Source organism: Peromyscus californicus, unplaced genomic scaffold (assembly GCF_007827085.1).
Source record: "Peromyscus californicus insignis strain IS unplaced genomic scaffold, ASM782708v3 Scaffold_4__1_contigs__length_199733344, whole genome shotgun sequence".
In the NCBI taxonomy this organism is placed as follows: domain Eukaryota; kingdom Metazoa; phylum Chordata; class Mammalia; order Rodentia; family Cricetidae; genus Peromyscus; species Peromyscus californicus.
This window is the reverse complement of record NW_026294562.1, coordinates 56,042,906-56,055,774: the sequence shown is the minus strand read 5'-3', so window position 1 is coordinate 56,055,774 and position 12,869 is coordinate 56,042,906. Positions and strand designations below refer to the sequence as shown.

The 12,869-nt window shown below is 42.9% G+C and overlaps 1 protein-coding gene across 9 annotated transcripts in view; it reads right to left on the bottom strand.

Annotated features, from left to right (window-relative positions):
- The window catches only part of LOC128125173 (RNA-binding protein 14), a 59,956-nt gene that overhangs the window by 33,574 nt on the left and 13,513 nt on the right, over positions 1 to 12,869 (bottom strand). For 2 of the 9 annotated variants that reach the window (XM_052762268.1, XM_052762269.1), the window contains 2 exons: positions 7,179 to 7,513; positions 5,879 to 6,301 (listed from right to left, as the gene is read on the bottom strand). In XM_052762268.1, coding sequence (XP_052618228.1) covers positions 5,879 to 6,290 — 412 coding nt within the window. In that variant the 5' untranslated portion in view covers positions 6,291 to 6,301; positions 7,179 to 7,513. Of the gene's footprint in view, positions 1 to 429; positions 1,112 to 2,425; positions 2,507 to 3,048; positions 5,043 to 5,878; positions 6,302 to 7,178; positions 7,514 to 12,869 lie in introns of those variants that run through there. The other 7 variants (XM_052762264.1, XM_052762263.1, XM_052762266.1 and 4 more) reach the window with 7 other exon arrangements.

Here is a 12,869-nt window from a genome sequence, read left to right as displayed (position 1 = left end):
ACAACATAATGCAATACAGCAAACTCAAGAAAGGAAAAAAAAAACAAAAAACAAAAAACTAGTGCCGCACAGCTAAGAAATTCAGCAGACTCTGAGAAGCTGCGTACCTAAGTCTGAATGTCTGGATCCCAGGTCAATTACAGAAGCACACAGACTTGACCCAAAATTCACCAGTACACCATTGTTTGTTGTTCCAGACACAAATACAATGAGAATGCCTCCTACTATTAGAAGCCCTGGAAAAATAGGCACGAGAGCAGAGGATATTTACTTCAAACTTCAGCATTTAAGGATTTGTCTGTAAACTGAACCATGCTAGTAACCTCACACTAGCCCTGCAGAAGGCAAGCAAGGAGGGCAGCCTAATTGGAGCCCTTTGAGGCCACAGGAGGGATGACAAAACCAACAGGGGACACCCCCCACTCTCACCTCAAACTTTAAAAGGCTGAGTACCGCGCCCGATCCGCATACTGCTCCCGCTCATACCGGGCCATGTCGTACAGGGAATTCCGCATGACTGCTGAAGCTTGGGACAACTCACTGCCATGCCCGTAACCGTAGCCCTCTCCAACAGTGGGGACTGGGCCTGTAGCGCGACGCAGGGGGCTCCGATCCCGCCCGTAATATGAAGTAGAAGCTGCAGTACAAGCAGCTGCAGCAGCTGCTGCAGCAGCAGCAGCTCCTGAAGGCGGCAACAGATGTCTATTGTAGGGATCGAGAGAGGTGGAGGTGAGGTGACTGGCCATGGCTGTGTTCTGGACTTGTGGCAGCTGGGACAGAGTCTGCTCTGCATAGTTATATGCAGAGGCAGCTGCAGCTGCCACTGCCTCATAGGACCGGGCAGCACGGCAGCGCTTGTAGTAGGCATCTAGTGCTCCGTACGCGTTGTTGTAATACAATGAATCCCCATAACTCATGGTGTAAGGCGTACGCACTGCTCCATACTGCTCATTATACTGCTCAGTCAAGTCTGCCACGCGGCCCGAACGATCTATTGGACACTCTTTGGACCAGTGCCCCTCTTTCCCGCACCGATAGCAGCCGCTCTGGTCTCCCATCCCGGGCGCAGTCCTAAGCCGGCTGGTGGACAACTGCACGTGCATTCGTTTGCCTTGAAGAAACAGACGCAAGAAGGGTTGCTATTACAAAGTAATAGCCCAAGCCCCTACCCCAGCCACTGGTCACAGCAATGGCTTTTCCTAAACAACTCTTGATGTGTGACAAATTGTCAAAAAGACTTTCTTTGGGGGAGGGGGAAACTCAACATATAGATTCAGTATAAATGGCCTGATTTCAAGCAAAGGATAACCAGATGAATAAGAAATATTATAGCTATCAACACCAGCTTTCTGTTTAAGAATTCTACTCTTACTCAAAAAAGGAGAGATTTCATCCACTGCCAAGTAACTGGACAAATAGCTACCCAATGGCCCAATACAAAAGAAACTCAAACTGAGAGTGCTCCAAACACCTGGCATTCCCATCTTTTCTATCAAGATTGCATTAAGTAGGAAAAAAATGTTGAGCCAATTTTATGCATAGATACCCCAAATCAAAGAGATCCTAAAGTTACCAACACTTAAGAATGATCAGGATTTGTTCCAAGGCTGAGCCTGGCAGCCAAGTTTCAAGCTAGATCTCCGGACTAGTCATAAATTAAGGAAGTCTGGGGACACAAGATGAAAGGTCTTCTCTTTAAACTGTTCTTTCTCATTTAATAATCATCCTAATAGGGATTATCCACAATTTGACTCTCCAGTCAAAGTCAAAAGAAAATTGGGCAAGCTGTCAACAAACACACACACAGAGGAAGTGCATTTTGATAAAAGAGAACAAGAAAGGTATAAGAATAACCAACAATGTCAGTGAAACAAACTGCTCAGAGGAGAATTACAATGCTTTCTTCTTTAAGAGAGAAGATGAAAAAAGCTGAGCATGGTGGCACACGCCTTAATCCTAGCACTCTGAAGAGTGAGGCTAGAGGATAGTTAAACTGGAGCTCAATCTGAGTTACATATAGCCTGTCTCAAATATCAAGTAAGACTGTGTAATTCTAAGAACATGCTCCAAACACAACCTTTCTTTGAAAATCGCAATTGGTATTTTGAAAATAAAAAATAGCTCTAAAAGTCCTAATAAAAGGAAAGCACCAACTTTTAGAATAAAGGTTAAAATTAAAATCTCAATCTTTCACCTAAGAAATTTCTACTAATAATGTCAACAAGTTTACTGGCAAATGAATTCAAAAGGGATCTAAACCCAGCAAAAACTTCACAATGCAATGACTCCAAAGCACCCAAACACGTATGTTAAAGAGGTAACAAAGAAGGGGGCTGGAAGGATGGCACAGTGGTTAAGATCACTGGCTGCTTTTCCAGAGAAGTCAGGTTCTATTCCCAACATTCACATGATACATCATAATTACCTGTAACTCCAGTTTCCAGGCCCCTCTTCTGGCCTCCAAGGTGCCAGGCACACATGTGGCATACACATACATGCGGGCAAACTCATTTAAAAAAAAAAAAAAAAAAAAGTGAGGAGAGATGGCTCAGAGGTTAAGAGCACTGTCTGCACTTCCAGATGACCTGGGTTCGATTCCCAGTACCCACATGGCAGCTCACAACCATTTACTACAAATCCAGTTGCAGGGGATCTGAAGCCCTCTTCTGGCCTCCTGGGGTACTAGGCACACATGAGGTGCACAGAAATACATGCAGGCAAAACACATATACATAAAATAATAAAAATACTGTTTTTTTTTAAAAAAACTTATAAAAAAGTGACTAGAAGGATGGGTTCTCTAGCAGCAGAGAAAGTGGTAAATAATCTCACCTGAAAAATCAAAATTAGATCCCAAAAAATTAGGAGTGGAGAGACAAATAGGTAAAGCTTAATAAATCTAGGCTGCAAATCATCAAAAGAACAAAGACAGGCAATTAGGTATTTACAGGTTATAACAGACTACCATGACATTGGGGGGGGGGGGGGACTACGATGTCACAGGACTTTAGGACATAACAAATTACCAAAAAAAAAAAAAAAAAAAAGCAATCAAGAAACAAACAAACACATTTAAGACACAGTCATTCATTGATAAATGCCCTGATGTATGATTTTGTTGATTCTGGTGTCCAAAAAAGGAACTAAACCATTTAAAATCAGTTTTCTTCAAGTAGGCAAGCAAAAAAGAGAATATACCCAATTGTGATAAACTGAAAGGGAAAGGATCAGTCAGGTAAATTATCATTACTCAACACACACAAAAAACCTCTAATCAATTAAGAAATCAAACAGAGGCAGGGCAGGCATGGTAGAGCATGCCTTTAATCCACTCAGGAGGCAGAAGCAGGCATACCTCTGAGTTTGAGGACAGCCTGCTGTTGTTACATGCACAGAAACCCTGTCTCAAAATAACACACACACACACACACACACACACACACACACACACACACACACACACACACACACACACACGGCTTGGGGAACACATCTAGAAGAGGCTGGAGGCAGGAAAATGGCTTGGGCCCAACCTGAGTTTAAGGCCAACCTGGGTAATGAATAAAGGAGGGAAGAGATGGCCTCCAGTTGCTGCTCAGGAGCAGAACACTTACTAGCATGTGGACTCCATCTCTAGCACCGTATTTTTAAAAAAGATGGCATTACAGTAAATACTGTAAAATTAACTAAACAGGTTAGCATCAGAGTCTGAGTTTCAGATAACCAATTATAGAATACTTGCCCTCAAATGGACCACACTGTCCTCCCCTTACACATGTAACTGCCACCAGTAGACACCACCTCTTTTGTGATTAAAGGGCTGGAAAGTCTCCAAAAAATCAGGTATCACGCCAGAACCCTCCACAAAAGCAGTCTTTGCTTCCAATTAAGTTGTTGACAAAATAACTCTCAGCTTTCCAATTAAAAAAGGGAAGCAAACTAGACCTCCTGAGAAATGTGTGACATTTTTAATAATGCACAGCAATGCCCATGACACAGGGCACTTGTCACATGGGGGGTAGGGTGTCATCAGACTCTCAGAAAGGTTCAATTTAAGGGAAATGAACAAAGATGACAGTAAAGCACTGTTCAACAAAAGTAGCACTGAAGAAAAAAACCAGCCACTACTTTGTGTTAATATAGCCAGAACCCAGATCTGAAATAGAGTTCCGGGGGAATCTGCACACATACTGTGCACATACATACCACACTCAAGCAACACACATAAAATACTTTAAAAAAGAAAAGAAATAGAAATACAGTTAGGGGTCTAATGGGATGGCTCAGCAGTTAAGAGCACTTCCTGCTCTTCCAAAGAACCTGGGTTCTGTTCCTAGCATCTATAGCATCATGTGGCTGACAACCACCTGGCTCCAGTTCCAAGGGATCTGACACAGTCTTCTGATTTCTGTAGGCAACACACATAAATATTTCAAAATTTTCTGTGTATTTCCCCCCCCCTAAGAAATATAGCTATGACTTCCAGGACCATTCTGTAATTTGGAAGTTCATCAGAACCTTAGGAAAAACTTTTTCTGACTCTTGGAACCTGGAAGCATGGGAGGAGTTCAAAGTTCAGCTGGCAATTCAACAGTCATTTAAATCACACTCTTGACAAGAAAGTTTTGATCTTACAGTAAAACTAAATACCTTCCAAATCAATTGATAATCCACATCAACACTCAAGATGCCCTCTGGGCACAAAACAATTCACCTAACCAGGGATTCATGGTAACACCCAAACTACCCCCATTGGAGCCATTATTGCTCCAAATCCCAGTGCTTCCTCCCTAGACCCTTAAAATCAGTCTTCTAATGCTAAGTGGTTTTCAAAATTAACTCCTTGGCACAGATGTAAAGCAAAATTAGTTAGAGTCAGAACCTTTTAAAGCTCATTATCTTTACTGAAAAGAACTGGGACAAGAGGGGAAGCTTAACCCAAATTGTCCCTGATATGTTGCTTTCTCTGGATCTTCCTCTATCAAGTGCAACACAATGGTGATGCTGTGTTGAGCCAATAAATCAGAGTGAAGCTCTTCGTTCTACAAAAACAGAGGGGAAAAAGAAAAAAGTCTTCAGAGAAATGACTTGTTTTCCCCCCTTATTTTTGTTTTTGTTTTTCTCTGTGTAACAGCCCTAGAACTCACTGTAGACAAGGCTGGCCTCAAACTTAAGAGATCCGCCTGCCTCTGCCTCCAGAGTGCTGGGATTAAAGGCGTGCATCGGAGGCTGGAGAGATGGCTCAGGGGTTAAGAGCACTGGCTGTTCTTCCAGTGGTCCTGAGTTCAATTCCCAGCAACCACATGGTGGCTCACAACCATCTGTAATGAGACCTGGTGCCCTCTTCTGGCCTGAAGGGATACATACAGACAGAACACTACATAATAAATAAAAATGTTGGAAGAAAAAAAAAAAAAAAAGGCGTGCATCACCACTGCCAGGCAGAGAGAAAGGATTTCACAACAGGCTCAAAAGCCTTAAAGGCTACAAATGAAAACCAACCTTTCGCCCCCAATCCAAACCACCATCCTCCATTTTAAGAAATTCATCACCTACTTCCTTCCTGGTTTCTGAAGGCTTCATAAGAAAGGTCGAGGGTCAGTGGACTCGACTCAGGGAGTAAAGAAGCCCTTGTCACCTGACTTGTCAGGCCTGACCACCTAAGTTCCATCCCTGGGACCCACATGGTAGGAGAGAAGACTACCCCAAGTTGTCCTCTGATCTCCATTCGCACGTTGCAGCGCGCACACACGCACACAAAATAAATGAATAAAAACTTTGCTGAAGAAATGCATATCCCAAACCCTTTTTTTACTCATCCAATTTCTTCCCAATAGCCTTGTGTTGAGCTCTCTCCCACCAAAAGAGAGTGATTCACCTTGAAACTCTGTGTTGTCAAGGCCCCTGATGGCCTCCACTGCATCCTCTGCCCGCTCCATGTGTACAAAGGCATAATCTTTCACGATGTCACATTCGATGACTGGGCCATACTCCTCAAACTTGGCCCGAAGCTCTTGGTTGGTACAAGTGGGGCTGATGTTGCCCACATGTAACTTGGTTGAAGCTTTGCTCTTATTCTTGCTGGCTTCCACATTGATGTTCACTCCGTGCAGCTTGTAGTGGTGCAGGTTGCGTATGGCATCCTCAGCGGCTGTCTTGTCCTCTATGTGCACAAAACCATAGTTCTTAATGATGTCACATTCCAGCACCTTCCCGTACTGCTCGAAGAGTGAGCGGATCTCTTGCTCTGTGGCCTCCCGGGGCAGATTTCCAATGAACAGCTTCACCATCTCCACACAGCCTGCAAGTAAAAAGACAAAATTTTTAAGGGAAGACCTAAGTTCACAGCAACTATTCAAAAAACTAATTAATTAATTAAATCACTATTATCACCTCCTTTCACTCTAGCATACAGTTTAAAAAAAAAAAAAAAAACTTCTCTTCCCGGTGTGCCCACACATCTCCAAACAATAACCCACAGGGAGTTCAACAAGAGAACCTGCTATACTCCCCACAAGAACTTCTATTAAAGAGGTAGGTCTCTAACAGGGCAGTCTTTTGAAGACAAAGGGATTTTGTGGTTCTGAACATCAAACTTACAGCGCAATACATTATAGGCAAGTGCTCTGCCACTGAGTGTACATCCCCTGCCCCTAGACAACGAGGAAAAATAGGGCTGGAAGTTTTGAGTATAAATGAAAAACTACATAGACGGAGCATTTCAGCCCACTGTGATGACCATTAGAAAACAAGATTCGAACTACTAGACTTGCTAATTAGCTCTTCCTCTCTTAGCAACCGTTTCCGGAAACGTGGGCCTTGCAGTAGCTACGTTCAGGAGTTTCCTTTGAATAGTGAACACTGGGCTCAACCAGATAAAAAGCATGGGAAAAAACAGAAAGCACCCGAGTAGGGGAAACCTTTTGGGGGGACACATCATTACAAAGTAGTTCCTACAGAAAGAAAAACTGCCTGGTCAAAGATGGGTGCTACAGATTGGTTAATGACAATGCCCTGGGGCATGAGAAATTGTCTAAATCTAAGCGTTATCTAGGCGGAAACCCCAAAATAGGAAAGCAAACAAAGTAGAGGATAAAGTGGACAAAAGGAAGGTATTCCAGGGACCAAGGGGTGGGAGGTGGGGGTGGAGACTTGGGGGAGGGCTGCTTCAGGCTTACCGCACAAAGTCGAGGACCGAGGTCGCCTCTCAGTGGCGGGTGCGCGGGCCGCGACCCCACTAGGACAACCCTGACGCCCAAGGGAGTCAGGTAAGTTTTAACAGAGCAAAGAACACAGCAGAAGGACTTGGAGTCTCTCACCACATGGAAATCTGCAGGTCGTCCTCCTCGCGGCGCGGATGGTTCTGATAAAATGCTAAAATGGCGGCGGCCACAGCAGTGACTCTGGGTAGAAAGGGGGCGTGAACCTACCACCGGATTGGACGTTCGGTAAAGTAAAAGGCGGGCGTTCCCGGAGATCCTCTTCCTGATTGGTTACCGCGAACGCCAATTACCTGAGAGGCCAGGAAGAGGTGGAACGTCAGTAATCCGGAGCTTTTATACGAAAGCCAATGAGTACCCAGCCTAGTGAAACCGAAGCCACTGATTGGGCAAGAGGTCCATGTGCGGGAGGAGCTACAAACGTGGATTTCTTCGAAGTGCGGCCCGCCATTAGGCAGAACAAGCAAGACCCTGAGTGTGGCAGTTAGTAGCTTCATGGCCCCAACTTGGTTAAGCTTTCACATTCCATCACTTCCACTTGCACACCCCGACAGTATTCAGCCCTCTAATCCAAGATTTCGCATCCCCCTTCAACTAAACGCCACTACACCCGCAGCATGGATACTGCATCCGTCCGGTTTACACAGACCTCCGGCAATAAAGAGCCAAGCGCCCGCCCCTACTTAAAATCAACCCCCACCCTGGGCAATTTCCACTTTAGCCCTCCGGAGTCCCATAGCTACCCAGAAATTAAAACTAGGTAGTTGAGAAATTCTACAACAGTCCATGGATCCAGCTTCAATTACGGTGTAATGGCCGAAATGAGCCAGCCAGAGACCTAGAAGGCACTGGGGTTAAAGAACCCTCTAGGCAACCGCCTCCCGCCACCCCAAATGGTGTGTAAACATGAAACTGACCCCCAACCCAACCTCACCCCGCCAAGAGAAAAAACAAAAAGCAAAAAGCAAAAGCAAAAAACGGGAACAGCAAAAGTTTGATTTTGTTTGATTTTATTGGGTGCCATTAACCAGAGCTGCGAAAGTTTAAACTCCCTAGAACTGACCTTAGAAGAAAAGGCTTTGTCACAATTCAGCTGTAAACAAATACAAACGAACATTCTTCACAGGGTCCAATTCCCTCACATTTTTCTCACCCACTGGCTGCTTCATATAATCCCATACTCAGTGAGCAAGCAACTTTAGTCATGACCCTTTGCAAAGCAGCTTTTGAAGGTGGGGATAAAAGGAAAGGTGCTGAATGGTAACTTAAACATGAACAAGCAGAAAGCAGGGGAACATCATGAGAACAAGACGATCAGGAGTGAAATAACACAAATAGCATACTACCATCCAAAACTGACATACACACACACCAGAGAGAGAGAGAGACACACACAGAGACAGAGAGAGCGCTTAAAACAAAAAGCACAAGACAAAAAATCAAGCCTAACTCAGTAGCAGAAAACTAGTCAATAATTTAAGTATGAGAAAAGGTATCTTTAAAAAGTTAAAATATAGCTGGGCGGTGGTGGCGCACGCCTTTAATCCCAGCACTCGGAGGCAGAGCCAGGCGGATCTCTGTGAGTTCAAGGTCAGCCTAGTCTACAGAGTGAGATCCAGGACAGGCACCAAAACTACACAGAGAAACCCTGTCTTGAAAAAAACTCAAACAAAACAAAACAAAACAAAAAACAGAACAAACACATACATATACATATATATATATGTATATATATATATACATATATATATACACATACACATAGAAACAGAGAGAGAGAGAGAGAGAGAGAGAGAGCGCGAGCGCCAGGCAGTGGTGGCACAGCACTTGGGAGGCAGAAGCAGTCGGATCTCTGAGTTCCAGGACAGCCTGGTCTACATGGCAAGTTCCATGACAACTAGGGCTACACAGAAAACTCTGTCTTGAAAAGGAAAAAAAAAAGGAAAAAAAATTCAAAATATGACATTAAATATGGCCATGGTTCATTTCACTCTGATGCACCTGAGACTGATTAAAGGCCACCTGAGATCAGTAATCAATACAACCAGTTCTAATGTCCTGCACAGGATCTATCTTTCTGAGGATGTCTAACACTACATTACCACAACTCAATATGCATCCAGAAATGCATATGGTATAGAAATCCTTTTCTCTCAGTTCAATCTTCTAAGTTTTCTTAAGCTGAAATCCCTGGAAAAAACAAAAAAACAAAAACCCTGCAATAGCATACAGGACCAATTCATTCCCTAAACCAGAATCTCTACAGGTTCAAAGGTAGAGACTGGCAACAATTCAAGGGATCACAATTCACACCACTGTGCAGACATCAAGACCACCAGACCTCACCCTATGACCAACTCCCAAATCGAAATCATCTCCTTAGTTTTTAAAATCTATTACAGTTGACCAGGCAATACCATGAGAGGCACATGAGAGGCAGGAGCAGTTGAGTCTCTGAGAGTTCAATGCCAGCCTGGTCTACATAGCAAGTTCCAAGCTAGCCAAGCCTACATAGTTTGACTCTGTCTAAAAGAAAAATGGGAATGGGGGAAGGGTGTTCAAACTTCTTCATGGACTAACAATCTACCCAACCAGGTTCTTGCTACATTCTCAGTCTACTTGACCACTACCAGTCCTCCAGATAAAGACTGGTTTTTATCGTCCCTACCTACTCAGAATAGAAAATTCTTTCTTCAGATCTTTTACTGGCCACCCCATCTAATGGCATGGACCCTGACTTGTAACTCATGATTTCATGCTACTTTTGCAAATAATTACTATCACTTGAAATTCTATCTTGTTCATTTTCCATATTATGTGCCCTCAATATTAGAACTACTCTGGTAACATTGAAAGACACTCAAATATTTGCTAAGAAACTAATGCATGAGAAAACTTTTTGATAACCATGAGGAAGGAAGTGACTGAATTTTCAGTATCATGTTAAGACCTTGGGACAGCCAGGCGGTGGTGGCGCACGCCTTTAATCCTAGCATTCAGGAGGCAGAGCCAGGCGGATCTCTGTGAGTTCGAGGGCAGCATGTACTACCAAGTAAGTTCTAGGAAAGGCTCAAAGCTACACAGAGAAATCCTGTCTCGAAAAACCAAAAAAAAAACCAAAAAACCTTGGGACATAGGTATGCTGGCTGGAGAGGTATATGCTCAATGATTAAGAGCCTAACATGTGTGAGGACCTTAAGTTTAGAATCCCAGAACTTCAAGGAAAAAGTTACCAGTACTGTAAGCATACACCCTTACTCTTATCATCACCCAGAACATTCCAATTTCTTTCAAAACAAAATCTGGTAATCAAGTCCAAGGTGGCTTTTCGTCGTAACTTTGACAAAAGCAAAATGAAGCCTTAGGTAAAGAGGTTAACTATAGATCAAGTGTCTTCATATTGATGTCTATTAACCCACAGCTTACTCACAGGTTACTCACAGCTATAGGTATCATTTTCCCTTTAAAAAAAAAAAAAAAAAAAAGAGGCACCTAATTCAAGCCCTCTACCTTATCTATAATCCCACCTACAGAAGCACTTTTGCTGCCTGAGCCATCTCACTGTCCTGGAATATTATTTTTAAATCATCTTGTCTGTCAGGGCTAGGGATGTTACTCAGTCACAAAATGCCTGCCTAGCAAGGACCTGGGTTCATTCTGCAGCAACATAACAAAAAATTCTTAGATGCCTTTTGTCTGACCTCAAACTCATGATCCTCCTGCCTCAGCCTTTCTAGTGCTAGAAATATAGCCGTAAGCCAACTCATCCGTCTAGTAATTTACACTTTTAATAAGTAACTGGCCTCTAATCCAAAAATGAGTTACAAGTTTGACAGAAGTTCAAATTAAAAGCCAGTATCCTTCCAGGATGTTCATAGAGAGCCAACAGGCTAACCCCAACCAAGTGTGCCTGCTCCAGCCCCACTGCTAGTTATACTATGCTACCCCCTTACATTCAGACTTCTCTCCTTGTCCGCAAACTTTATTTTCCACAAACAAAAGAATGTGATCCTAGGGCACAAAATAGTGTCATCAGAGACTGGGGGAGGGGTAACCAAAATTAGTGTGGTCTAGCAGCTTAAGTCACTATTATTTACCACTGAGCAAAAATTCAGATTTCAATATGACTTGTATGTGCTGCATTCACACCTATATCCAAGTCCTTTGTACAACTAAGTGCTTCACTAGGTCATTTCAGTGTCCCCAAATTCTAATGTCTCATTACTAAAATGAATTTCGTTTTATGGGTATGTGTGTCAGCCTGTTGAGTATTTATGTGCACCATGTACAGGACCCGCAGAGGGCATTGGATGCTCTAGAACTAGAGTTAAGGGTTGTTGTGAGCTGCCAAGTAGGTTCTGAAAACCAAACCCAGTCCCCTTTGCAAGAGCTGAAAGCACTCTTAACCAATGAGCCATCTCTGTAGCCCTGAGAGATAAAACTTAGTAGCTGACTATAACACCTGTCATTTGTCATATGTTCATTCACCCCTTCTAATACTAATATGGACGGAATAATTACGAGAGCTAATGCATTTTGTTTTCGATGAACATTAATATATAAATGACTTTTTTGGTACTAAAATTATCATTTACATTTCTGAGTTGGTTAATAAAAAAATGACTTTTAAGCAATACTTAGAACCGTGATCATTGTCAGATGAGGAACTAAGGACATAGCTCAGTTGGTACAATGCTTCCTAACATGAAGGAGTCCCTGGAGTCATTCAAATCCCAAGCATCATATACACTGGGCACAGTGGTACATGTCAGTAACTGTAGCACTTGGGATGTGAAGACAGGAAGATATGAATTCAAGGCCATCCTCAGCTACATATGGAGTTGGGAGACCAACCTCAGGCATGTAAAAGCCTGTCTCAAAAAAAAAATAAAGAGGAAAAAAAGGAAAGAAAAGGCCAAGTATGGTGGTGCTTCCATTACAGCTTTAATTACAGCACTCATGAAACAAGAGGCAGGCCAACAGCTGAGTCTGAACTGAGGGCAGCCTGATCTACTCATTGAGTTCCAGGCCAGCCAGGGCTACAAGTGACACCCTGTCTCAAATTTAAAAAGGGGAAGAAAGAAAATTGCTGGGTGACAAATTTGAGGCATAAGTACTTACTGACATGTTCAATTATCACACAAAGAGGTAGAGAGCTAGGATTCAAACTCAAACCTGAGGCAAGTCTTACTGGAGAATTCTCAGTAGCAAGTTTTCAAATCAAATCCCATTTCCAAAAAAAAGTATTCTCTAGCCACTGACACATCCTCTTCTCCTCCCCCATCTACCCTTTGCTCATTAACTGTACCCAGTTCACTTCCCAGTGTGGAGATCTCTCTAGTCAACCCAAGACTAAGCTCCCAAGCACTACTGTCTCAAGCTTTAAATACAGATTTCAGATGATTCAGAGGTAGACCTGTAATCAACTTTAGGTTTTCAAAGGAAAGTCTTAATTTAGCATGTTCTTAAAATAGAATTTAAATATTAGCTTTCTGTGTGCTATCTTATCTTCTCTATTACCCAAACTTCTATTAAATAACACTAGTCCATAAATCTAGTAAATGTATTTTCATTATGACTTTACCCATTCATGCTACTCTATTTCCACTGACTTGGCTTGATAGGACAAAATGTCTGGGAAATCAACAG